Source organism: Myotis lucifugus, unplaced genomic scaffold (genome assembly GCF_000147115.1).
Source record: "Myotis lucifugus unplaced genomic scaffold, Myoluc2.0 scaffold_5, whole genome shotgun sequence".
NCBI classification, from domain to species: Eukaryota; Metazoa; Chordata; class Mammalia; order Chiroptera; family Vespertilionidae; genus Myotis; species Myotis lucifugus.
This window is the reverse complement of record NW_005871053.1, coordinates 8130380-8155415: the sequence shown is the minus strand read 5'-3', so window position 1 is coordinate 8155415 and position 25036 is coordinate 8130380. Positions and strand designations below refer to the sequence as shown.

At 48.0% G+C, this 25036-nt stretch overlaps 1 protein-coding gene across 1 annotated transcript; it reads right to left on the bottom strand.

Annotated features, from left to right (window-relative positions):
* Positions 1-1875: 1875 nt before the first annotated feature.
* CHRNA1 (cholinergic receptor nicotinic alpha 1 subunit) lies at positions 1876-18790 on the bottom strand. The gene is made up of 9 exons (XM_006083102.3): positions 18683-18790; positions 12605-12750; positions 12458-12502; positions 11032-11141; positions 8619-8814; positions 7905-8142; positions 4725-4948; positions 3067-3306; positions 1876-2747 (listed from the first exon to the last, which is right to left on the bottom strand). Exons 1-9 carry the CDS (start codon positions 18723-18725, stop codon positions 2616-2618), a joined length of 1374 nt encoding a protein of 457 aa, XP_006083164.1. The 5' UTR covers positions 18726-18790; the 3' UTR covers positions 1876-2615.
* Positions 18791-25036: the final 6246 nt, after the last annotated feature.

Genomic DNA, 25036 nt, shown 5'->3' with positions numbered 1-25036 from the left:
GGCCACTGGCTCAAAAGTGGTTTAAACTTGGGGTGGGACAGGTTCCCTGCTCTAGTCTTCCCGCTGACTTTCTGAGGGAAATGTGTGTGTGTGTGGGGGGGGGGGGGGGGGTGCTCCGGGCTCGGTTCCAGGAGGGAGGTTAACCCCTAAAGGAAGGTTGTGGAAAGGGGAAAGGGAGGGGGGGAAAAAAGGAGAAAGGGAAAGAAGGAGGGAGAGAGAAAGGGAAAAAAGGAAGGGGAAAGAAAAAGGAGCACACCTCCAGGGGAAACCATTTTCTCTAGCAGACCCCGTTTTCAGCCAATCCTCACCCAGGGACCAATTTTAAGGATGAGCACAGGAGCAGTTTATGATTTAAACAACAACAACACTTTTTATTGTGGTAAAATATTCATAGCACAACATGTATCACTTTAGGCGTCTTTCAGTATACAATTCAGTGGCATTAAGTACATTCGTGAGGTTGTGCAACCCTCACCACCGTCCATTTCCGGAAGTTTTTCATCATCCTAAACCGGAACTCTATCCATTAAGCAGTAACTCCCCCCTTCCTCTAACCCTGGGAACCACTCTCCTACTTTCTATCTCCATGAACTTGCCTACCCTAGGTACCTCATGTACGTGGAATCATACAATATTTGTCCTTTTGTGCCTGGTGCATTTCGTTTACTATGTTTTCATGGTTGATCCATGTTATATATCAGAATTGTATTGCTCTTTAAGGCTGAATACTATTCCATGGCATGTATAGACTACATTTTGTTTATCCGCTGATGGACCCTTGGGTTGTTTCCACCTTTTGGCTGCTGTGAATAATGCTACATGAACACTTGGCATACAAGTATCTGCTCAAGTCCCTGCTCTCAGTTCTTTTGGGAGTGGAGTCGCTGGAGCATATGATAATTCTATGTTTAGTTTTTTGAGGAGCCACCAAACTGTTTTCCCTTTCGTTTACTCAAAGATGAAGGCACTCAGTCCTGCCCTAGGTGTGTGGGAGGGGCCCCGGCGGAGAAGTAGACAGACCCGCTGGGTTCAGTCAGGCCACCTGCAGTGCAGTTCCCTGCTCTACCCGGCACTGCTGTGGGGCAGGTGTGATCCAAGGCTGCACATTTTCTAGTCCTGCGTGAATTACACTGTGGCTAGGAGGTCGCTAAAGGATATTCTCCAAGGGATAAGGGGTAGGAAGGAAGGAGGAAGTTCCATGGGAAGGCAGAAAGATGGTGGACACTGACACTGAAGCGCTCAAGACACTGACCGGAGTGACAGAATGGCCTAGGTCAGTGGTTCTCAACCTGTGGGTCGCGACCCCTTTGGGGGTGGAATGACCCTTTCACAGGTGTCGCCTAAGACCATCGGAAAACACATATATAATTACATATTGTTTTTGTGATTAATCACTATGCTTTAATTATTTTCAATTTGTAACAATGAAAATACATCCTGCATATCAGATATTTACATTACGATTCATAACAGTAGCAAAATTACAGTTATGAAGTAGCAAGGAAAATAATTTTATGGTTGGGGGTCACCACAACATGAGGAACTGTATTAAAGGGTCGCGGCATTAGGAAGGTTGAGAACCACTGGCCTAGATGGAGCCAGGGGTGGCAGGGAGGGCAAGGAACGGATGAACTGACCAACCTGGAGCAGCTTGAACCCAGAGTTGGTCTGGGTTTGAATCCCAGCTCTTCTCTTTAATAGTTTAGGCCAGTGGTTCTCAACCTGTGGGTCGCGACCCCTTTGGTGGTCGAATGACCCTTTCACAGGGGTCGCCTAAGACCATCCTGCATATCAGATATTTACATTACGATTCATAACAGTAGCAACATGACAGTTATGAAGTAGCAACGAAAATAATTTTATGGTTGGGTCACAACATGAGGAACTGTATTTAAAGGGCCAGAAGGTTGAGAACCACTGGTTTAGGCAATGAACTTAACCTCCCTCAGGTTCAGTTTGCTCGTCTGCACGAAAGTCATGAGGATGAAAGAAATCTTGTCTGTGAGGTGATTCCCTCGTGCCTGGGAATCAGGACCTGTGTTCCCTCAAACCCTGAGCATCAAACCCAGATGCTGTCTTAGACTGGGAAACGCTTTCCTCGGCCACCAGTTGTAGACATGGACTTTATCACCGGGGGCTTGATGCAATTTGCATTTTGGCAGCCTGTCTACTGTCTCCTTTCTCTCCAGACCCAATGCTTTACCTTCCTGGGACTGGTAGGTGGGGCTTTCCCACTAGGCACAAAACTGGCTTTTAAGACAAGGGTACATTCTTTTCTTAAATCAATAAAAATAGAAAAACAAGCCAACAGCAAACCTCAGCTATTCTGGGCAAAACTTCCAGACACCATTGGGGGTGGAAACTTACTGTAGCGATCCAGTTTGATTTACTGAAAGGGGTTCACTCTCCAGGCCGACAGAGATCGAAGGGAGAAGCAAGGTGAAAACACTTTGAGGCCACAACCTTATAAATGTAAATTATTATGGTTCATCATGCAAACAGAAAATTAAATGTTTGATAAGTGAGCTTATATCCAAGTGGACACGTCTTCCTGTTTGCCCACCTTTCTCTGCTCTTCCTGGTGCTGGGGCCTGGTGCTCAGCTCAGCTTTCTGCTCATCCTTGCTGATTTAATTCAATGAGCCGACCTGCAAACACAGCCAGGGTTCCGATGATACAGACGAGCATGAAGACTCCAAGGAGAATGTGGTCCATCACCATTGCAACATACTTCCATTCCTCAGCCGCCTGGGAGGGAGGAAAAGGTTAGAATTTCCTTAAGGTGGTCATTCGGCCCACAGTGCAGGTTACGCATCTTTCACAGCCATTTAACTTGTAGGTCGCAAAGCCCTCAGCATCCTTCGGCCGGCATTGCGATCTTCATGTGTTGAATAGGTTACTCAAAATGCTGACTCACTGAGGTGGCCGAGAGGCGGTCACCAGGCTTCCCTTAGGTCAGTAGCTGCCTCTGAAACCCCACCCTGCCCATCAACCCCACCCACCCACCTGCACTCGAGCATTTGATTCTTTAAACCCAGAGGCGTGGGTTTCAAGCCACGGAGCTTACGTTGTTGGACTCCTGGTCTGACTTCATGGTCTCTGCGATGTACTTGATGCCCTCGATGGCACTTTTCACCTCGGGGTGCTTGATCAGGGGAGAGTGGAAGGCCGGGGGTGGAGGCCCCGGCTTCCCAGAAATGTCGGAAATGTCAATGTCTTCGGTGAAGATCTTTTTGTCTTGTTTTTCTCTGGACGGCCTTTTCATTGTGGAGAAGAACATGATATTTGGGATGGTGTCGATAAAAACCTACCGTTGGAAAAGAAATCCATTTATGAGAATAATGGTCAGCAAGGCAAGCGTCAAACTCGGACTTTGAATTAGCAACGTAACTTTAGGCAAGTCATTCAGCTTCTCTGGGCCTCCGCCTCTTTGTCTTTAAAGCAAAAGGACTCTACTCGATTTTCTCAGAGATTCCTTCATATTAGTACATACATAGCCTGAGGCCTGTGGAATTACAGTGGTTAACGGTGCCGATTCTGTCATGTGAGCATGTCGCCACTGGAGGGCGCCTGTATGCAGCTGTTGAACTCCGGAGAAACAGTGATGCTTGGCTTCTGGACCCCCAGCAGCCTTGCTTCTTTCAAGATCATATGGTTAAAGAAAAAGTCTCTCAGGATAAAAATACAGCCCTGACTGGTTTGGCTCAGTGGATAGAGCGTCGGCCTGAGGACTGAGGGGTCCCAGGTTCGATTCCAGTCAGGGGCATGTACCTTGGTTGCAGGCACATCCCCGGTGGTGGGTGCAGCTGATCGATGTTTCTCTCTCATTGATGTTTCTGACTCTCTATCCCTCTCCCTTCCTCTCTGTAAAAAGAAATCAATGAAATATATTTTATATATATATATAGCTCTGGCCCCACAAAACAGCTAAACTATTTTCTTTCATTTCTTGTTTCTGAAAAAATGCAAGACAGGTATTGCCAGAAGTCACTTAACATGTTAAGCGCCCAGCCTGTTTTGTCTTCCAGACGGAAAGACAAAACAGGGACCATTAATACAAACAGGGACCATTTCTTTCAAAAGAATACATTGTGAGCAGTGGTTTCTGTCAATTCATGACAAATATTTTTAATTTTACACAAAAGATCCTGGTCATTTGTGTGTCTGTGAAGTTTTATATAAAAAACAACAACAACTGACATTTGAAACGTAAACACATTTTACATTTCAAAAATGTAAATACTTGAGACCAAGTTTCCCATTGGAACTCGCTTTTGACCATCTCTCATCAAGCCTCCCCTCCATCTCTAGCCCTATTGTCTGCAGATGATTCCACCAGAAAAAAATAAGCAACCTCTTCACGAACTGCAAGCCATACAAACAGAAACCACAAGAATTTCCCAGCATTTGAATAAAAAGGACAGTGATTTATTTATCGTCGCTAATTAAAGAGGTTCTTAAAGCTTGAATTAGAGGTGAGCTTTGTTAATTCTGGTTTTCTTCTCTCTCTGAGGAAGCTATGTGGGTTATTTATCTCTAGAAAGAGGCCCAAGAATGTTCCTTCCAAAAATGCCTTACAGCCCAGAAAGGACTTTCAGCTCTGAGTACCCACAAGGGTGAGCAGAATTCCGCCGGCCACGGGGACAAGCGGGGGAGGAAGCCCTGTAGATGCCCTCGAGGGGACAGCGGACCTGTGTGGAGCTTGCAGGGGCCTCACTCACTCACCTTCCGCACCCAGTCGGGCATGACGTGGGTGCTGGGGGAGCGGTGGTGGGTGTTGATGACGATGACGGTGATGATGATGGATGCGATGACGAACACCATGGTGAAGAGCATGTATTTCCCAATCAAGGGCACCGCGCTGGAGGTGGAGGGGATCAGCTCCACGATGACCAGCAGGAACACGGTGAGGGACAGCAGCACAGAGATGCTCAGGGTCATCTTCTCTCCTGGACAAAATGGAGACGAAACACAACCGCCCACCTGTTACGGCCTGAACGGTTGCTCCTCTCAAATTTATATGTTGAAGCCCTAAGCCTCAGCACTCAGTGACTGTTTGGAGATGGGGCCTTTGAAGAGGTAATTAAATTAAAACTAGTGACCCGGTGCACAGATTCGTGCACATTGAAAGGAAATTAATTAGAAGGTGGTTGGCAGGGTGGGACTGGGCAAGACGGGCCAGACATGCCCTGGAACCACTCTCCCATGGTCCCTCCCCGGTCGACTGCATCTGGGGTGGCACTGCTCGAAGGGCGCCTGCAGAGTGAGCGGGGTCCCATGGCAGGTGGGTCGCTTGGCCTGGCCTGCCAGGATTGGGCCAAACCCAGCTCTCCGACATCCCCTGAGGGGTCCCGGAGTGCGAGAGGGCACTCTGCAAAGTTGGTGTCGTACAGGGTATGGAACGCAAATACAAGTGTGCAGTAAACCAGATTCGGGGCCAACAGTGCCCCAGCAACAACATAACTCCCAGCCGAAGATGGAATCGCACAGCCCTATGAGGAATCGGGCTTCCCTCCTCTCTGGTTTCGGGTGCGTCACCCGAGAACCACCGCTGCCAAGTCACTGCAGCTCGGCAGTTCCTGCATTGAGCATCTGCTCCCTGGTGGTCAGTGTGCATCATAGCGACCGGTCAGATGGTCAGACCTTAGCACATTAGCCTTTTATATATATAGATGAGGTCTCAGGGTGGGCCCTCATCCAACTTGACTGGTGTCCTACAAGAGGGACACAGATACACACAGAGAGGAAAGACCAGGTGAGGACACGAGGAGGAGACTGGCATCTGTGAGCCAAGGAGAGAGGCCCCAGAGCAAACCACCCCGGCTGATACCTTGATCTCGGACTTCCAGCTTCCAGAGCTGGGAGACCGGAAATGTCTGATTTTGAAGCTCCCCAGTCTGTGTCCTTTGCTCTGGCTGCTCTTTCAGACCAAGACCCCACTGAAACCCTCGGGTGAGAGGCGTGTGACAGGCATTTCTCAAAGCGTCATTCTGGGGACACATTTTGGGCAGAGTCTCCTGTGAGACCTTGGCACCTTAACTCCACAGACACGGGCACGCGGCAGGTGTTTTCATTAGAGGCCGCCAGGCAGGAAACGGCGGCTTCACCTCCCGCCCCAGAATCCCACTTCTTGGTGGAGCCCAGGGAGCCAAGGTACATGCTAGACCCGGGTGGCGGTTTTCCCATCTGTAGCAGAACGTCGTCAACCTCACAACACTGAACCGCGGCCTGGCCTGCTCCTTACCCTGCCGGTGGGTGGGCAGCCAGAGGCTCATGTATAATTTTCTCATGATGAGAGCAAGGGTAAGACCCAAACTGAGAAAACGAAATCAGTGATATCACACCATGGACTTTCGTCTAAAGAGGAGGATTGTTTTGTTTTGTTTTGTTTTGTTTTTTCATATGAAGGGACCAGGGAGTGCTCTGCCCCGCCTCCTTTCTCCAGGCCCTACAATTTCAGGGTGAACGATTCCCTGTTGCAGTCTTGGTTAGGCAAGAATGGCAAATGAGAAGGGCGGGCTGAAGGGCATTGGGATGCTTTTGTGGGGACCGCCACCTTAGGTGCAGGGGAGAGCCTTCCCTTGGGCTGGTCTTGCTGTTTGTGTCCTGGGAAACCCCCGTGCTATCCTGCTTTCCAGTATGGAGCTCTCCCTGTGCCCCCTCCCCCCCACCCACTCCCACACAGGATGCTTCCAGATGCTGGGAGTGTATGCAGGATACAGAGCAGGTGCAAACAAGAAGTTAGCAGTCTACCTTGTGAGTGGAATTCTACCTAGTGAGGAGGAAAGCCTTTAAAAGTGAAAAAGAAGACAGAATTATAAATATGAAATACTGATCAACTTACATCCCATTTCTTGATTAATAATAGTGATAATAATAATAGTTAACATTCATCAAGTATCTCACTGTTAAAAAATACTTTCCAAGCATAAATCATGTATAGAAACTGTGAGTAGTTTTTATATTGCCTGACTATTGCTTTCTCTCTTTACTTTAAGTAGCTTCATTTGACTAGAAAGTTGAAGAAATATTTGTTTGTGATCATTTGTTTAAAACTAAGTACAATCACTAGAACATAGATTCTGTAGGGGCTAATTCTGCCTTCTTTTCCACTGTATTCCTGCTGCCTAACAGTTGTTCAACAAGTACTGTATGCTGAATGAATGAATGCATAGTCTTTTTTTTCCTTGTTGGAAAGTTGGGTTTAGACTTTTGTGAGTTTTTTTCTTATAATTTTGAGAAAATTTGACTTGTCATAAGTTTGAGGACTGTCTGTACCATCTGCCCTCCCCCCCCCCCACACACACACATACACACTTGTCAGTCATAACTTGCTTATGATTAGGGACCTGCTGGCAGATGTATAGAGACCCTGTTCCTGTTTTTTTGTCCATTGCTGTTGTTTGGTGAGATGTGCTGACTCAGTGGGAGGTAAGCTGTGTGGGCTTATAGGTGAGGAAGCACTGTCACTTGGGGAGTACAGTCTTGTGCACAAAGACACTGCCCTCTGGGAAAAGATTGGCAAAAGCTATTTTCAAGTGGCCAGCAGTGGCAACAGAGGCAAGACCTGATTGGTCAATGTAGAGCAAGTGACTGCCCAGGGGAAATGGCATGAGGTATGTCTGTGATCCATGCCTTACCCAGCACACAGTAGGTATTCAACAAGTAGGTATTGGTGATTATTTCCTTTAAGTAGACTGAGCTATGTATGTGCATCTTCAAGGTCTCGTTCAACTCTCTCACCACTATACATGGCCACTCCGTAAGCATGCCCTCGGAGGGGTGATGATTTGAGTCTGTCTGCCTGTATTTGTTTATTAGCCTATAATTATTTCTGCCTTTTCCTGAAACAGCAGCACAAGACCTGTTAGCATCAGCAGCCACAGCCATGGCAACGGCACCCACCTGAGTCTGTGGGCAGGTAGAACACCAGGCCGGTCAGGAAGGAGAAGAGCAGGCAGGGAATGATGACGTTGACGATGAAGTAGAGGGGCAGGCGCTGCATGACGAAGTGGTAGGTGATGTCCAGGTAGGGGGTGGAGGGGCAGCAGGCGTAGAACACCCAGTGCTTCCAGCCCCGGGACTCCTTGATCACCCACTCCCCGCTCTCCATGAAGTTGCTCAGGTCTGGCTTGTCGCTTTCCTGAGAAGATGAAATAAAACTGAAAACCCAGCCACGTCACCCCGAGGAGGACCAGGGTTTCGCAATCACCTGCGACAAGGCCACAGATCCCAGCGCTGGTACATACCCAGGTGGGACTCTGGGTCACTCCCACTTTTGGGTCTCAGGTTCCTTTCCTATCAAATGAGGGTGTTGGAGCTACTGGAATTCTCCATGTTGGTTATACATTCAAGTCACCTAGGAGCTTTAAAACATGTTGGTGCCCTAGCCCCATCCCAGATGGATTAGACACATATTCTTGGGACTTCATTTTAGCGTCCAGGTGATTCTCACAGGCAGCACATCAAGAGCTTAACCAACCAATTGAGAGCCATCCAACTAGATGGTCCCCCAGGCTCTCAATGGTGCCGAGAGCCTCTGATCACGAAGGGGCAGAGGTGAAGACCTGAGTCATGCTTCGCCTGAACCCAACCTCAGGACGCAAGGTCACCACCTACCGGGTTGATGGCCACCACGGAGCCATCGTAGGTCCAGGTGCCCAGCTTCATGCTGCAGTTCTGCTCATCAAAGGGAAAGTGGGTGACGATGATCTCACAGTAGCTTTTGAAGATGGCCGGGGGTGTCCACGTGACGTGGCCAGTGTAGTCCAGGAGCACTTTGGTGAACTTGACGATGGCAAAGTCACCATCTGCACTACGGTGGGACCAAAGGGGAGACAGAGGTTAATTACTCGGGCGTTAATTATAGAAGCTGTCTTTCAGGCAGTGTCGATTCTTGTCTGTGTCAGTGTTTCCCAAGTTTGACTGATAACAAGAATCTCTGGGGTGCATGTTAAAAGACAGATTCCTGAGCACCATCTAAGCAGGAATCAGATTACCTGGGGAAGAATCTGGGAATCTAGTTTTAAAGAAATATCAGGTAACACTGACCCACTGCATCCCAGATCTTTTTCTTCTCAGTGCTTTCTAGTATTGGTAATCATCTCCATCTATCCCCTCCCTCTATACTTCGAAAGTTAACTGGGGAAAACCTAGGAATCTAAATATATAAAAGCCTAAGCGACTGAATGACCGAATGACCGGTCAACCGGTTGCTAGGATGCACACTGACCACCAGGGGGCAGACACTCAATGCAGGAGCTGCCCCCTGGTGGTCAGTGTGCTCCCACAGCCAACCTCCCATGGCAGGCTGCCCCCCCCAAATTGGCCCCAATCAGGGGGGGCGGCCAACCTCCTATGGTCCCTCCCCCTGGCTGGCCAGCACCCCCATTGACCCCGATCGTGGCCAGGCCCCCACCCGTGCATGAATTCATGCACCGGGCCTCTAGTTTTAAATAAGAACACATCCAGTGGCTCATTACTGTGACAAGCAGGTTAAGGAAGGTGTCCAATACCTTTCTGAGAACTATTTAGGACTCAGTGGGGTGGGATCACACACTCAGATGCTTCTAGAGCCAGGCAGGCGAGGAAGGAGGGAGGGGTGAGGCTGTGTGAAGGGATAGCCTCTCTTGCCTCTGACGAAGGTGCCACTCAGTTCTGCCTGTGCTGTCCCGATGGGAGAAAAGGCCCAGTGTGGCCAGATATTTAGATTTTTCTTTAGAAGCTAAAAATCTACATTTTAAAACCCAAAGTTTCCATATTCTTGAATGTTGAAGTTTTCTAGAGACGCTAAAAGCCTGGATTTTGATGTGATATTTTCAAATATTGGCACTAATTTCTTGTTCAAAAATATCCAACATGGTAGAGATTAAAAATAACAAAAGGCCACTTCTGCAGGCCTTGTTCCGTGAGCAGTCCGCTTGTCCTGCAAACAGCCTGTGTCCAGGCCTTGGCCAAGGGCAGGGCGCGGTGTACACAGGTGGCTGGGTCTGCCTTGATGACTCTCAGGGACATGAATCAGGAGGTTTTTCTTCCCATTGAGTTTTCCTCGGGATGGAGGTGGGCTCTCTCCAGAAAACTGCGCTATTGGGCCTTTCCAAGGAGCAGAGGCCACAGGACCTCCCAAGTCTCTCCCTCTCGGCCGGTCGACAGGGTTCTTCCCCCAACAGGTGTCCCTGAACAAGCTTGTTAATAGGACCTCGCTCACATTCTTACTGGAAGAGAAACTTAACCAACACGAGACACTTTGCCCAATGAGCACACTTGTCCGAAAAGTTCACACAAATGATTGGATAATCTGGATCCCAGATTATAACTGGAAAAGCTCGAATCCCAGTTATAACGGGAAAATATGCAGGGAGAACATTGAAGTAGGGGTGATCGGCCATACAGGGTATCATTCCCACTCACTAGCCGTGGCCACCTTCCCTGGTAAGTGTGCAGCACACACAGCCTCTCGCCCCAAACATGCGGTGGAATCAGGTGCAAATCCTCCAGGCCAGTGCTCTGTGCTCTGCCTGGGACGGATGCACTTTGAATGCACATTCCCTGGCCAATGAGAGTGTGTTAATGAGCATGTCGTGAAAGCAGAGTGCCTTGAATCACATTTAATTTCATGGCATGTGGTCTGTCACAGAGCCTATGGGTGGGCCACATGCGCTCCCTGGGCCATCAGCTGCCTGGCATCTTGTGATGCCACGAGGGTATGACGAACAACAGCTTCAGGAGGTCCAGACCAATTGGTAGGAAGGACATTTAATTCCAAGGAACTCAATTACAGGAGGTTTGGGTCCCTTGGATAGTTGCCACGCACCCTGCGGGAGCTCTCAGGGATGAAATGTCCCTCACCCACAGCCCTGATTCAATTTGATTCGGATAATTGTTTCCCTTCATAACATGAGACGCCATATGGCCCCTAGCATGTCAGCTTGGCTCTGGGCTCCTGAAGCACACCGAGAGGTGGCCTTCTGTTAGGGCATTGGCTCCCCTCCCCAGGAATGCCCCTCCCCGTCCAGCCGTCTGTCTCGCTTACTTGTTATAGAGAACCAAGTCTGGGCGCCAGATCTTTTCGGAGGGAATGTGAATCTTTTTCACGCCACCGTAGTCGTCTGGATTCCATTTTAGGTTGTAATCCACCCATTGCTAGAAATGAAAACTTTTCGCTGATTAGAAAGCTAAACACCTTTTTAAAACAATCGAGTTATCAAGAGCTCTGATGGGCATGATCATTCAGATAGCGACAGAAACTGTGCTCTGGTAAGAAAGGTTTGATTCAGAATTCAGCCTTCACTTCAGCTAACAACACCAGCTAACACTTGCACTGATTGGCTACATTTGGGCACAGTTATAAGCAGGTTACCGATAACCATGGTTCAGTCCTCACAAAAGTCCTGGGACGTAAGAGTGGTCATTGACCCCATTTTACAGATGGGAAAGCAGCGGTACCTGCAAGTCTCAGCGCTAGGTGATGGCAGATCCATCATGCCACATGTGCCCACCCCACAAAAGGAGAGTGACACAATTTGAACATTTTCCTCAAGAAGGCAGCACCATTTTTACAAGTATTATTCTTCCTATAGTATAAAAGTAATATGTGCCCCAGGAGGCAACTTCGGATAACACAATGTTATGGATCAAATTACATCTCCCCAAAATTCAGTGTTGAAGTCCTAACCCCTGGTACCTCAGAATATGACCTTATTAGGAGAGAGGGTCTTTACAGAGGTAATTATGTGAAAATGAGGTCACTAAGGTAGGCCCCACCCGATACGAGTGATGTCCTTTTAAGAAGGGCGGGTTTGGCCCTACCCGGTTTGGCTCAGTGGCTAGAGCATTAGCCTGCGGACTGAAGGGTGCGGAGTTCAATTCCGGTCAAGGGCAGATGCTTGGGTTGCAGTCTCGAACCCCAGTAGGGGGCGTGCAGGAGGCAGCCAATCATGATTCCCTCTCAGCATTGATATTTTTCTCTCTCTCCCTCTCCCTTCCTCTCTGAAATCAATAAAAATATATTAAAAAAAAAAAGCACAGGTCTGCCTGAAGAGGCAAAGGTGGCCAATTAAAAAAAGGGGGGGGTGCATTTGAAGATGGATACATATTCAGGAAGAATGCCATGTGAACATGCAAATGGGCAAAGGAGGGAGGGCTGAAGCAGAAGAAACCCATCCTATCGACACCTTGACTTTGGACTTTGGCTTCAAGAACTGCGAGACAATGTATCTCTGTTGTTTGAGCCACCCAGTTTGTGGCTTTGTTATAGCGGCCCTAGCAGACTAATACACACAGAAAAAGCACAATGCTAAAAACAAACACACACCAACACATGTGATCCATAATCCCGCCACTCCCAAATATCTACTCTAACACTTTGGTATATGCTTCTTTAGCCCAAATTGATTTACTCTGGGCCCAGGTTAAATTTCAGGGTGAAAACAAACAACACAAACGCAATCATCTAGTACCTGTTTGAGTCGAACATTGGTTGTCACGATCTGATTGACTTCATCCTGAAAAAAGACAAGACCCATGTTTAGGGGGCAGAGAGGGGAGCCGAGGGGAGGATGCTGGGGGGAGGGGGTTGCCGTGGGAGCCCGGGCACGCTGTCTCACCACGTTGATGAGCTGTATCAGCTGCAGGCCCACGGTGACCTCCACGGCCTGGCGGTGGTCCTCCACTGGCCGCACCACTTTGTTATATTGTTCAAATAGCTTTGCCACCAGACGGGTCTCGTGCTCAGAGCCCAGGACCAGGCCAGCTGAGGAAGCAAATGGCAGGCATGCTGTCAGATTCTGCTCCTCGCCCCCACGGACACGGACACGAGCACCTGAGGCTGGCCAGCGAACAGAAGGCACGCAGGACCCCTGGTTGAAGGGCTCCCACGTGCAGCTAGTGTTGCCTGCCGTCCTGTCCAGGCACAGCTGCTGGTGCGGTCCCTTCTCCGTGGGGCGTGCCAGATTAGCACGACACTTGCCCTTTGGACAGCTGACATTCCTTAATCCCGCTTCTGGCTGCCTCATCTTTGCGAGGAACATGTACACGCAGGAAGAAGGGTCCCCACCAAAGCCAATCTCAGTGCTTCAGAGTCTGGTCCTGGCGTAATGAAATCTCGAACTGGCTGGCCTCAGATGCTAGGGACAGCCCACAGTCAATGCGGGGTCATACCCATTAGGATGGCCATAATCAGCAAAGGTGGACATGACAAATGTTGGTCACACAGGGGAGAAACAGGAACCCTGAGATGTTGCGGATGAGGGTGTAAAACGGTGCAGTCACCGTGGAAAACATTTTGGTGGTTCCTCACACAAGTTATATGGAATTAGCATACGGAATACCTATTTCACTTCTGGGTATATCTCAAAAGAATTGTTTATACAAAATCTTGTACCTGAATGTTCATAGCAGTATTATATACAATAGTCCATCCCTAGGTAAGTGGGCGAACAAATTGTGGTTTAACCATGCAGTGGACTATTATTCAGCCAGAAAAAGAAATGAAGTATTGATTCATGCTACAACATGGATTAACCTTGAAAACATGCCGAAACTGGTTTGGCTCAGTGGATAGAGCGTCGGCCTGCGGACTGAAGGGTCCCAGGTTCGATTCCAGTCAAGGGCATGTACCTGGGTTGCGGGCACATCCCCAATGGGAGATGTGCAGGAGGCAGCTGATTGATGTTTCTCTCTCATCGATGTTTCTAGCTCTCTATCTCTCTCTCCCTTCCTCTCTGTAAAAAATCAATAAAATATAAAAAAAAGAAAAGAAAACATTATGCCACATGAAAGAAATCAGTCACAAAAGAACACATATTGCATGATCCCATTTATAAGAAACTAGAGGCCTGATGCACAAAACTTGTGCAAGGGGCTCAGCTCTTGCAGCCCCGGCTTTGTCCAGAAGGTCATCCGGACGGTCATTCTGCTGTTTGGCCATTCAGTCGATTTGCATATTACGCTTTTATTATTATAGATGTCCAGGATAGAAATTAGTGGTTACCAGGGCCTGGAGGGACAGGGGCCTGGGGAGAGACTGCTCATGGGTGCAGGGTTTCCTTTTGGGGTGAAAAAGTTCTGAAACTAGACAGGGGTGATGGTTGCGTAACATTTTAAATACTTAATGCCACTAAATAGTTCCCTGTAAAGTGGTAATTTTATGTAAAGTGTATTTTACTATGGTAAATTTTATATCGTGTGTATTTTACCATAATTTAAAAAATACTGCTGGTGGGTACATCTCCCAGTTGAGTTGTTAAGACAGAGTGAAAACTGTGCTTTACCAACCTGAGTTTGGGGCTCCGATTTGGAGCACGAGTGACTCCAAGAAATCTTTACTGCGTTTTCTTTCAGGATGAAGAGCAGTATCATCAGTACTCCTGGGGCTCAGAGCCCTTTTATGGCCAATGCTATGTGGTCCTCACCAGCTTCCGGGGAGGCAGGCAGGCAGGCTGGCTGAGACTCAGAGGTTGGCCGACCTGTGCAAGGTCACGCGGCTGGGGCAGAGCGGGGATTAGCGCCTGTCACGCTGCCTGGTGCTCCTGCACTAACTCTTAACATCATGGGTGAACTGTGGCTGTCTTGGAAACTGCTCAACATTATTCCAACGAGAAAAAGTGTTCCAGATTCCAGCAAATGCCTTGTGAAGGGTCTTTGTAACTCAAACCTAGGGTGGATGGGGGACTGACTGCCTGTTCAGGGCTGGGAGAGGAAACAGACACACGATCCGTTTGCCTTGATTCATGTAACCAGAGCTCCCCTTTCCGCTGGTTATTGCTGAAACCCCCGTACCTTCTCCCTGGGCCAAGACAATTAAAAATTGAATGAAAGAGATGCTCTCTTTTGCCCAGTAGTGTTAGCCTACTGCCTCTAAGACAGGTTATTATTTTTCTCCCTGGATATTAAGTTTGAAGAGTTTGTCAACAAAATAAAATAAAAGGTAATTACTTTTTCTATGTTTAGTAATAAAAATAACTGACCCATCCAACTTATGTGCCACTCTCCGACACACTTTATACACCCTAACTCTTTGTATCCTCAGAATGGGGTGTGGTAGGTGCTGGTTTTGTCCTCACTTTACAGATGGGGAAACTGAGGCACAGAGAGGTGAATACTTGCCCAGATTTCATAAGGGGTGGAGCGAGTGTTCAGACCCAGAGCCCATGCTCTCAGCCACTCTTTCCCAGCCAGTACCTCGATGCAGCTGGAAATAACCAATGTTGCGGACACATTTTTATCCCCCAAGAGTGCACTTCAATTAGTCCATGAGCTTCATTAAAGGCCCTGTCTTGTGTTGACTTATTAAGTCCATATGGCAGCCCTACGAGCACATCTTTACTCTGTTTTATAAATGGGAAAACTGAGGTGCAGACAGCTGATCAGTGTTCGTGGTTCCTAGCTGGTCAGAGGCGGGGCTGTGAATGGGGCAGCCTGACCCTAGGACCGCGCTCTTTCCCGCATCCCTCAAGGTACATGTGTCATTTCCATTCAGTGCAGCTTAAACTCTTCATTATGACCTCCCTGGAGTGTCCGTGGGGAACCCCGGACCCAGCCTGCCTAGTTCCCAGCTTTGCAAACTCCAGAGGGTCTATGCAGAGCTTTCACATGGCATCTCCCCAAACCTCCTGCATTCAAGGACTCTCCAAGAGCAGTGGTTCTCAACCTGTGGGTCGCGACCCCTTTGGCAGTCGAACGACCCTTTCACAGGGGTCGCCTAAGACCATCCTGCATATCAGATATTTACATTACGATTCATAACAGTAACAACATTACAGTTATGAAGTAGCAACGAAAATAATTTTATGGTTGGGTCACAACATGAGGAACTGTATTTAAAGGGCCAGAAGGTTGAGAACCACTGCTCCAAGAGCATGTTGTCCAGAGACTCCATGTTTGCAGTCACCCCGTTAAGCCCCTGGGACACAGTGATCCTCCTACACACTTTATACATACTAACTCTTGCCTGTCTATCCCGGGCCCCAGTCAGCGCACAGGGGGAGGGGACGGGCATGGCCACTGAGTGCTTGGCCACCGAATGTGACGCTATTGCTTTGGCACTGCCCTGGGCTGCTTATTTCCAAGTGATGGTTTATTCCGGTTCGACAGGAAGAACATACTAAAAGCAACAGACAGAGCAGACGGCTGGCATTATGTAGCAGGAAAGCTATGCAGCCAACCCTATGGCCCACCAGGGAGAGGGCAGGCCTGGAGACAGGGCGGCTCAGCACGCCAGTTACACCCATTTCCTCCTCCCCCACCGGCCAATCACAAGGCCCTTGCTCCTTCCTGAGTGAATTTCTCCGGAATTTCTGAGTCTCCATTTCTTAGATTAGGCTCATTAGCATTCGTCCTTCTTTCCTCCTCAAAACGGGGTAAGGTGATAGAAAACTTGAGGTCAGAATCTATGATTCTGTTCCTGACTCCAACATGGTCTGGAGAATGGGACCAACTCCTCCTGAAGCCAATGAGTCACAGTAAATACTTTCCTTAAAAGGTAGGGTGTGAATCAGTAACCATACAGACAAACAAATAAATAATGTCCCGTTTCAGCAAAATCATCCTAATTCAGACAGCAGTCACCTTAATTCGTTCATCAAATATTTGTTGTACATTTACTGTGTGCAAAGCATTGTGTTAGGAGCTTTGAGATAATCAAAAGTGAATCAGACATAAATCCTGTCTTCCTGCCCTCATGGTGATTGCCATTTGTCACTTACATAAATAACTGGACAAATCAGAAAGTAACATGCTGTAAGAGAGGTGGCAATAAGGTAGTTGGGATTCTTGAGATGGAAGAGAGGGAAAGTTGTAATAAAAAAATGCTATATAGCTGGGCCAGTGTGGCTCAGTGGTCGAGCATCAACCCATAAGCCAGGAGGTCAAGGTTTGATTCCTGGTCAGGGCACATGCCCAGATTGCAGGCTGGATCCCCAGTGTGGGGTGTGCAAGAGGCAGCAGATCAGTGATTTTCTCTCATCATTGAGGTTTCTATCCATCTCTCCCTCTCCCTTTCTCTTCCTCTCTCTGAAATAAACAAAAACATATTTTTAAAAGGAAATCATTTTTAAAAAGCTATATAAATAGAACAGAGATCATTATGTATTAAGCTAGCACAGGAAAATGTATCCCTGATATGATGAGAATTTTGCCCACAGAGAACTGATTCTAAATAGGGAAGCCCAACATGATTCCACTGTGTGTTTTGTATCATACTGGTCCAGTTTGTGTTTTTATGCCCACTGGGTTAGACACGGAATTCTGTACGGTTACTAGTCACCGTGGGTAAGTAATGCTTGTCTCAGCCTAGTGCCTAGATATTTGGCCACCTTTGACATTTCAGGCTGTTTTCTGACTGTGTACATAACCAACGCAGTCTGTAAGTGATCACATTCCAGGGATTTATAAATTAAGTGACTTCGGGCAGGTCAGTTCATGTCTTTCAGCCTCAGTTTCCCAAATAAAAAATCAAAGATGTTGGAATGCCTCATCCAGCTCTGCATTCACTCATGTGAATTGACACCAGCAAATTCTAGGATTGATCTAAATACATGTCACATGCCTTTTAAAGTAGCTAAACATGCATCTTTGGAGGTTTTTGGTATCCTAAGAGATCTCCTAAGGATTTTTATACATAAGCAAGTAACGTAAGAATTTTCACTGAGTGTAGTGTTTGCACACACACACACACACAGAAACACACACACACACACACACACACACACACAGAAACACGCAGACACACCACTGCCACCACCAGGCAGCTTTGGTTGGATCAAGTCCAAATCCCTCGGGATATAATGTATCTGAATTTATTAGAGTTTAGGCTATTTCCCTCAACTCTGCCATTGAAAAACGTTCACAATAACGCTCTTCACCTCTCTTGCCCAGAGGCCTGTGTTGTCAGAGCAACATCAGAGAAGAGAAATCACACGTGTCAGCTGCCTGGCCTCTTGGTTGGGATGATGTCACCGGGAAGCTTTTCCGTGAAGCAATCAGCAAACCGCTAGCTTCCTCTACCGGAAGTTTGGGCTTCAGGATAGCGTTTCAGCTGCTGTGTTGTGACACATTCCAGAGTGGAATGAAGGTCAAGGGCTGTGCAAGGTTTCACTTCAAACCCACCCCTACATAGAGTAATGTACTTCCAAAATAAAGTAGGCAAGAACGCATTCGTATGAACTTTCTAACTTCAGAAGTTTAAAAAGTTACAAACTATTTCAGCTCATGGAGAGCATTTGATTACAATGATGAATGGGTTTCTCTCTCCGGCACCTGGAGCTGTCAATCAAGCCTCTTCAAGTTCAGGATTCTCCGGGAGCAATCAAAGGGCTTGTAACCTTATTGTCTGCGTGTAAGCCGTCACTCTAAGTCCCTGTGGTTGTTCAAGGATGAGAGCAGCTCTGGGAAGGTAGAGGTGGTGGTGAATCTGGTCACAGGGGCGCGTGGGGGCCAGGCACCGACGGAGGGAGGGACGCTGTCCACTTTGTAGCCTTTGACCCAGCCGCACCCAGTTTAATGGATTAACACGAACTTAAAATCTTTATCCCCAAACCCAGTCAAGTGGACACTGGTGAGAAACCGACAGCGGTCTGGGGCTGCTGAAGCCTGCCATGCTGTGTTCCCACCAAAGCAGCAAGGCTCTGGTTTGGGGGCTCTAGTGCGTCAGCCTCAGAGAAGAGCCCCCCGACACTGGCACTTACCTGAGCAGAGGCCGAGGAGCAGGAGGAGCGGCCGGGGCTCCATGAGTGTGGGCACTGGCCGGGCTGGTGGCGGCTGGTGACCGTGCTGCTTGCAGGAGTCTGGCTGGACACTTGGCGGCTGGAGGGTCTGGCCGGCCCTCGGCTGCGGGGCTATTGTTTTACACCACCTGTTCGGGCCGGGACAGCTGGGCTGGCAGAGCCTGGAGCCCAGGGCGTGGCCGAGGGCCTTACACTATGCTATGGCAGAGCCTCGCTTTACACAGTTGCTGTACCCTTGGCAAGGCGAGTGTGAACGGCATTGTGTTTGAAATGCACCGTGAGTCAGATCTTAATTTTTAAAAAAAACAGCTTGCAGTAGGGAAAGACTTATTCTGAATGGTGAGCAGCCCTCTCCCTTTTGTGGACACCAGAGCCTCAGCTCTGCAGATTGATTTGTTAGGGTCACTGGTCTGAGCAGATACCAGCTGTGTGTCAGACCCGATCCTCCTAAGTCACAGACGTCCGGTTCTGCACACAGGAAGCCCATTTGCTTCGGTTCTCGCGGGGCCGAGAGTGCCTGGGGCTCTGTGACAAAACGAATTTGAGGAGAGCGTGGTTGATACTAAATCTGCAGCTAGAGAGCCAAGGTTTGATTGGATTTGGGTTTTAACAAAGAAGGCTTCTTCCATAAAATTGGCTTCGCTGGCTTCCGGAGTGGCTGTCCCAGCCCCTCTGCAGCAGGCAGCGCCTACCCACTGTGGGCCGTTAGCAGGAGGAACTGCCCACCCCCACAGCCTGGCATTCAAGGAGCAGGAAGTAATGGCAAAGCATCCTGCTCTTGTTCCAGGTTCCTACCCCCTTCCATCCAGTCCTCTGCCCACTCTCACGCAGGGGAGCAAAGGGCAGAGTGGTTCAGCTTTTCAATTCCTTTGTTTTAAAAAAAAAATCCTGAAAGCCAGCAATTAGTAATTGCTCAGCCTGAGAGGGATTTTTTACCAAAACAGGGAGGAAGTTGTTGTGTAGATACCCTGCTTGCTCCTTCTCTTCTTCCTTCCCAAATTGGGTGGGTGAGGAAGGCCCCTCACCTCAAACCCAACTTCTGACAAATCCCCCTTTTCAGTGAGTCCAAGGGCTGGGAGGTTAGAGGACAGAGCTGAAAGTTCACATTATTAATTTTCTGTTTAAAATCGTGGGAGATCAGCTAACTTTCCACTCAAAAAATTGGTTGTCTCCCTTCAACATAGCACAGCACTGTGACTGCCTAACCAGGAGCTACCCCCCCCCCCCATCCCAGCACGCCCCGCCCCTGGCTCTGATGGACGCGTGTGACTGAGTTCTAGAAAATAAAATGTGAGAAGACATTTTATGAGCCTCAAACCTCCCCCCAGAGCTGTCCATGCTCTTCTCATCTCTGACTGCCGGGAGCAGCCATGACCCCCAGGGCAACCTTGGAACCCATGTGTTGAAGGGAGCTTCACTTTTGACATCTAGAACTTGAGTGACTTCATGGAGGAGGGCACCCCATTGTGCCAGTTCAATTCCCAGTCAAGGGCACGTGTCTCTCTCACACTGATGTTTCTCTATCTCTGTGTTTCCTCCTCCCTCCCTCTCTCTAAAAGTCCATGGGGGGAAAAAGAATAAGCTCTAAGATATGTAGCACTGCAGAGGAAGGCGAGGAAATGGATGTTGGAGGCTGAAAAGATGAAGACCCATCTCTCTATAAAAGGCTAAGTGTCCATCCATCTGACTGGTAGCTATGACACACACTGACCCCCAGGAGGCAGATGCTCAACACAGGAGCTGCCATGAGGTGCACTGGCCATTAAAATAAACAGCACCACAGGCCTGGATCTGACAAACCAACACTCGGTTTCCCCCAAGTGGGACACAGGTCCCGCCAACACCCCAGAGTGACACCCCAGCAAATCGCAGCCAACGCTGCCAAGACCCCATGGCGCAAAATGCGGCCCACAGCCCAGCCCAGCCCAGCCCGGAAATGGTAGCTGTGGGCACCGGGTAATGACGTCATGTAGCACACCCGGCTTCCTCTCCCTAGTGACTAGCCTCCTTGGAGTTTCTTTAGCCCAGGAACCCAACTTGCTTTATAGCCAGGTGCAAACATTTTATAGTTTAACCAAATGTTTGTGAATAATTTTCGCGTGCCTCATCTCATTTGATCCCCACAGAAGTCCTGGAGTAGGTAGATGGAAGACTCAGTAGAATCCTATTTTCTTTTCATTAGCTAGAAAACAGAGATTATGAAGTTTAGAAACTTGACCCAATTGAAAAGAAGTAAGAAATGGTGGAACTTGAAAATGACTTCAGGTTTTGTCACTGCGCAGAATATAGTCAAACACTGCTGCAGTTAAGTATTTTACCCTTTGTTCTCCCTGTGTGATCTACAATAATAATCTGCTTCGTGTTGATATTTACTATTCTGTTGCTGACAATTACCTAAAAAGAAGTTGGAGTGCTTCACTGGGCTGGAAAAAGTTTAGCTAAATCAGAAAGCAGGTCTAATTAATAAGTTTATTCTCTATATATAAAAGGCTAAGTTGACTTGCGCATGCGTGATACATATAAAGCTCTCACAGCGCCAATCACATGCCTGTGTTTCAATCTTTCATTGTCAGTCGTGAATTTGGTTGACACTTCTATTATAGAGGAAGGGTGAATAGTGATATTAAAATATTTCTTCTAATTAATTTCCTTTCAATGTGCAGGAACCCGTGCACCGGGACATTAGTGTTATATAATAGCAGATTACTTAATAAAATTGTTCCGTAGTTAGTTAGTGAGCAAAGTGTTACTAAGCCTGGGGCTCCAGGAGGAGAGGTTGGGAAATCCAAAGCTAGTACATGTTGATTCTTATGGCTTTGTTTAGTGAGTCGGCACAAGTAAGAGTGAAACGCAGGAAAGAGGTGGCTGGTTCAAGAGCAGAAATGAAAAGGAATAGGATGAGTCCAGAAGTCTGGAGCCTTCTGTTTTGAACCCCAAAGAGTGATGACAGCAAAAGGGCTTCGAGCAGCAAAGCCCATTAAGAACTCTCACTAAACAGATAGTTTCCCCCTGCAGCCAGGAGCAGGGGAGGTACTTCACACTCAAGCCTGTGTTTCCCAGATGGCTTCAAGATGGTTGCCTTTAAGTTGAAGGAGAGGCATAGAGGTTCCAATGCAAACGTTACCAAGCTCATAACTGGCACATGGAATGACTGCAAATACTTTAGGAGCTGACTAAGTATTTGAAGGAATCGTATTGCCAAAGAGTTCATGAACCCAGCCTTAAAGCAGTGCTTGGGTACCCCAAACACGCATCTGCAGAAATCAGGCCACAGCCTCTGCACAGACTCCCAAGAGGGCACCCTCCCCATTGCCACTTAGGTGTGGCCATGGAGGTGAATGGATAAGGAAGAGCCTCCCAGGGGGCAGAGCCAGGAGCCAAAGAGCAACAAGGGAGATCCTCCCAGAGAGATAAGTCACGGTCTAATCGAGGCCCCACTGCCGCCCCTCTCAGGGTCCACCCACGCCCCCTGGCTTTCACCTCTGCGCAGAGAACTCTGCTTCTGCCCACGCCTGCAGTCCTCTGCCTCGGGGATTGCTTTTCCCCTTCTGGCTGTAGGAGCACATGGGACAAGCTGGAAGTGCAGGAGAGTGAAGCCCCCAGAAACAGCCCTCAACCACCATAGGAGGAAACGTGCCCCAGCTTCCTCACCCCTGTGATGGGGTACCTGAGGCACACTCCATGCTGGACATGTGTGGGATTGAGTCCCTGTTGCCTGTGGTGGAAGTGACTGGACTCCCTCCCTTTATCGGCTTCCTTCTCCCCTCTGCCTTACTTTCCCCACCTGTCACCTCTCAAATAAACTCCGGACAGGGTCTGCTTCTGGGGGAACTCAAATCCAGACAGAATTTCTCCCATTGTCCGGGCAGGGGATCTTCACAGTGATGCAAACGGGAGCTTATTCTTATTCCTAGTGCCTTACCACTTCTCTCCTGGTGGTGAAAAGTAAACTAAAAAAATATTAAAACTTAGTCAGAAGCAAACATATTTTTTGTTTCATTTAAAAGTTTACTATTTGAGTAATTTAAACTTACTATAGAAAAATTAGAAAACAGATGAACAACAACAAAAAAGCATTACTCACTATCCTTCTATCTAGAAATGTCCATGGTTAATAGGTTATTTTATATACATTTAGACCCTTTCTATGTATGTATGTATGTATGTATGTATATATGTTTTTCACAATCCCAAAGCACTGCTTCATGCTACTTGAAGTCAAAAGATTTCCTTTAATTTTTAGTTTTTTTGTGGATTACCACTGCTAGGGAAATGCTACTTCCAGGAGATTAATCTTTTCCCACTTTATTGAGGTAGAATCCTATATAATAAAGAGGTAATATGCAAATTGACCCTCACGCCCTTGCATCATCACAAGATGGCCACCCCCACGTCATCACAAGATGGCCAGCAGGGGAGGGCAGTTGGGGGCGATCAGGCCAGCAGGGGAGCAGTTAGGTGTCAATCAGGCTAGCAGGGGAGTGGTTAGGGGGTGATCAGGCTGGCAGGCAGAAGCAGTTAGGGGCAATCAGGCAGGCAGGCGAGCGGTTAGGAGCCAGCAGTCCTGGATTGTGAGAGGGATGTCCAACTGCCGCAGGGATTGGGCCTAAACTGGCAGTCGGACATTCCCCGAGGGGTCCCAGATTGGAGAGGGTGCAGGCTGGGCTGAGGGACACCCCCCCCTCCAGTGCACAAATTTCATGTACCAGGCTTCTAGTTGACAAATAAAATTGCAAGATATTTAAAGTATACAATGTGATGCTTTGATATATACATGCACTGTGAAAGGACTCCCCCCATACATTCATTTATTAAACATTTTTAGTTATTGAGCATTGCTATGTGCCAAGCACAGTTCTAGGCATTTGGGATGCACCAGTAAACAAAAGAGACAAAGATTTCTGTTCCTCAGGAAAAATGCATTCTAGTTGGAGAAAATAAATGAATATCTATACATATATACATACATACATCCATATATATTTAATAAGGAAATTGTTTGGTATTTTATCAGGTAAAAAATACTATGGAAAAAACAAAAAGTAGAGCAGGTGAGGGGGACAAGGACAGCTGGAGGGGGGTCGGGTCCATTGAGAAGGAGGCATCTGAACAAATACTTGAAGGAGGTGCAGAAATCTACGGGGTGAGCTTTCCAGGCAGAGTGAACAGCATGTGTATTTGAAGGTGAATGGGCCTGGTGTGCTCAAGACATAGCAAGGAAGCCGGCCAGGCTGGCAGAGTGGGCGATGGGGAGACGGCTGGGCGATGAGATCAGAGCGCAGCCAGGGGAAGCGGGGGCACACACCTTGCAGGCTTTTACTCTGTGTGAGAGGGAAGCCTCCAGGGTTTGGAGCAGAGGAGGGATATGATCAGACGTATGTTGTAAGGACAGCTCTGACTCCGGTGGTGACAGCGGCTGTGGGGGAGACAAGTGAGGCGCTACTGCAGCAATCCAGGCGGCAGATGGTGGTGGACTGGACCGCAGTGGTTGCAGTGAAGGTGATGAGGAGCAGTTGGATTTGGGAATATATTCTGACACTAGAGCCCAGAGGATTTTCTGAAGGAGTGGACCTGCGTATGAGAGAGACAGGATGATGTTTAAAGATGGTTTCATGGTTTTGGCTTGAGCATCAGGAAAGAGTTAGGTGCCCACAAGTGAACAAAGCAGGTTTAATGAGGGTGGGGGGTAAGCATGAGCTCTGTTAGGGACATGATGGGTTTGAGATGTGTATTCGAAATCAGAGTGGGCAGTTGCATTTATGAGTCAGGAGTTTAGGAAAAAGATACAGGTTAGGGTAGATGGTGCTGAAAGGCACCGCTGGATAAGGTCAAAGGGATGCATAGGCAGAGAAGAGAATTAACATTAAAAAACTGGGAAGAAGAGGAGGATGTAGCAAAGACTGGGAGGAAGCAATGAGGCAGGAGGTGAGTAGGAGAGGGTGGACTTCCGGAAGCCAGCAAAGAAGTCCAACAAGGAAAGGGGAGTGGCCCACTGTGTTAAAGCTTGTGATGGAGCCCGTGAGAGGAGGACAGACATGACTATGGGCTTAGCAATATGAAGGCGACTGGTGACCTTGACATGTACAAAACCTGCCTGCGTAGGTTTGAGAGGGGGGAGATGAAAGGGGCTTTACTGCAAAGGGTGACAAAGAAATGAGGTGATAGTGGGTGGGGGAAGTAGGGTCAAGAGAAGTTAATTGAGGTTTTTATTTTCTGTTTTTTTTAGATAATAAAAATAGCAGCATATTTGCATGATGATTATAATGATCCAACCATAACAATAAAAAATTAATTATGTAATAAGGATCTGAAAGA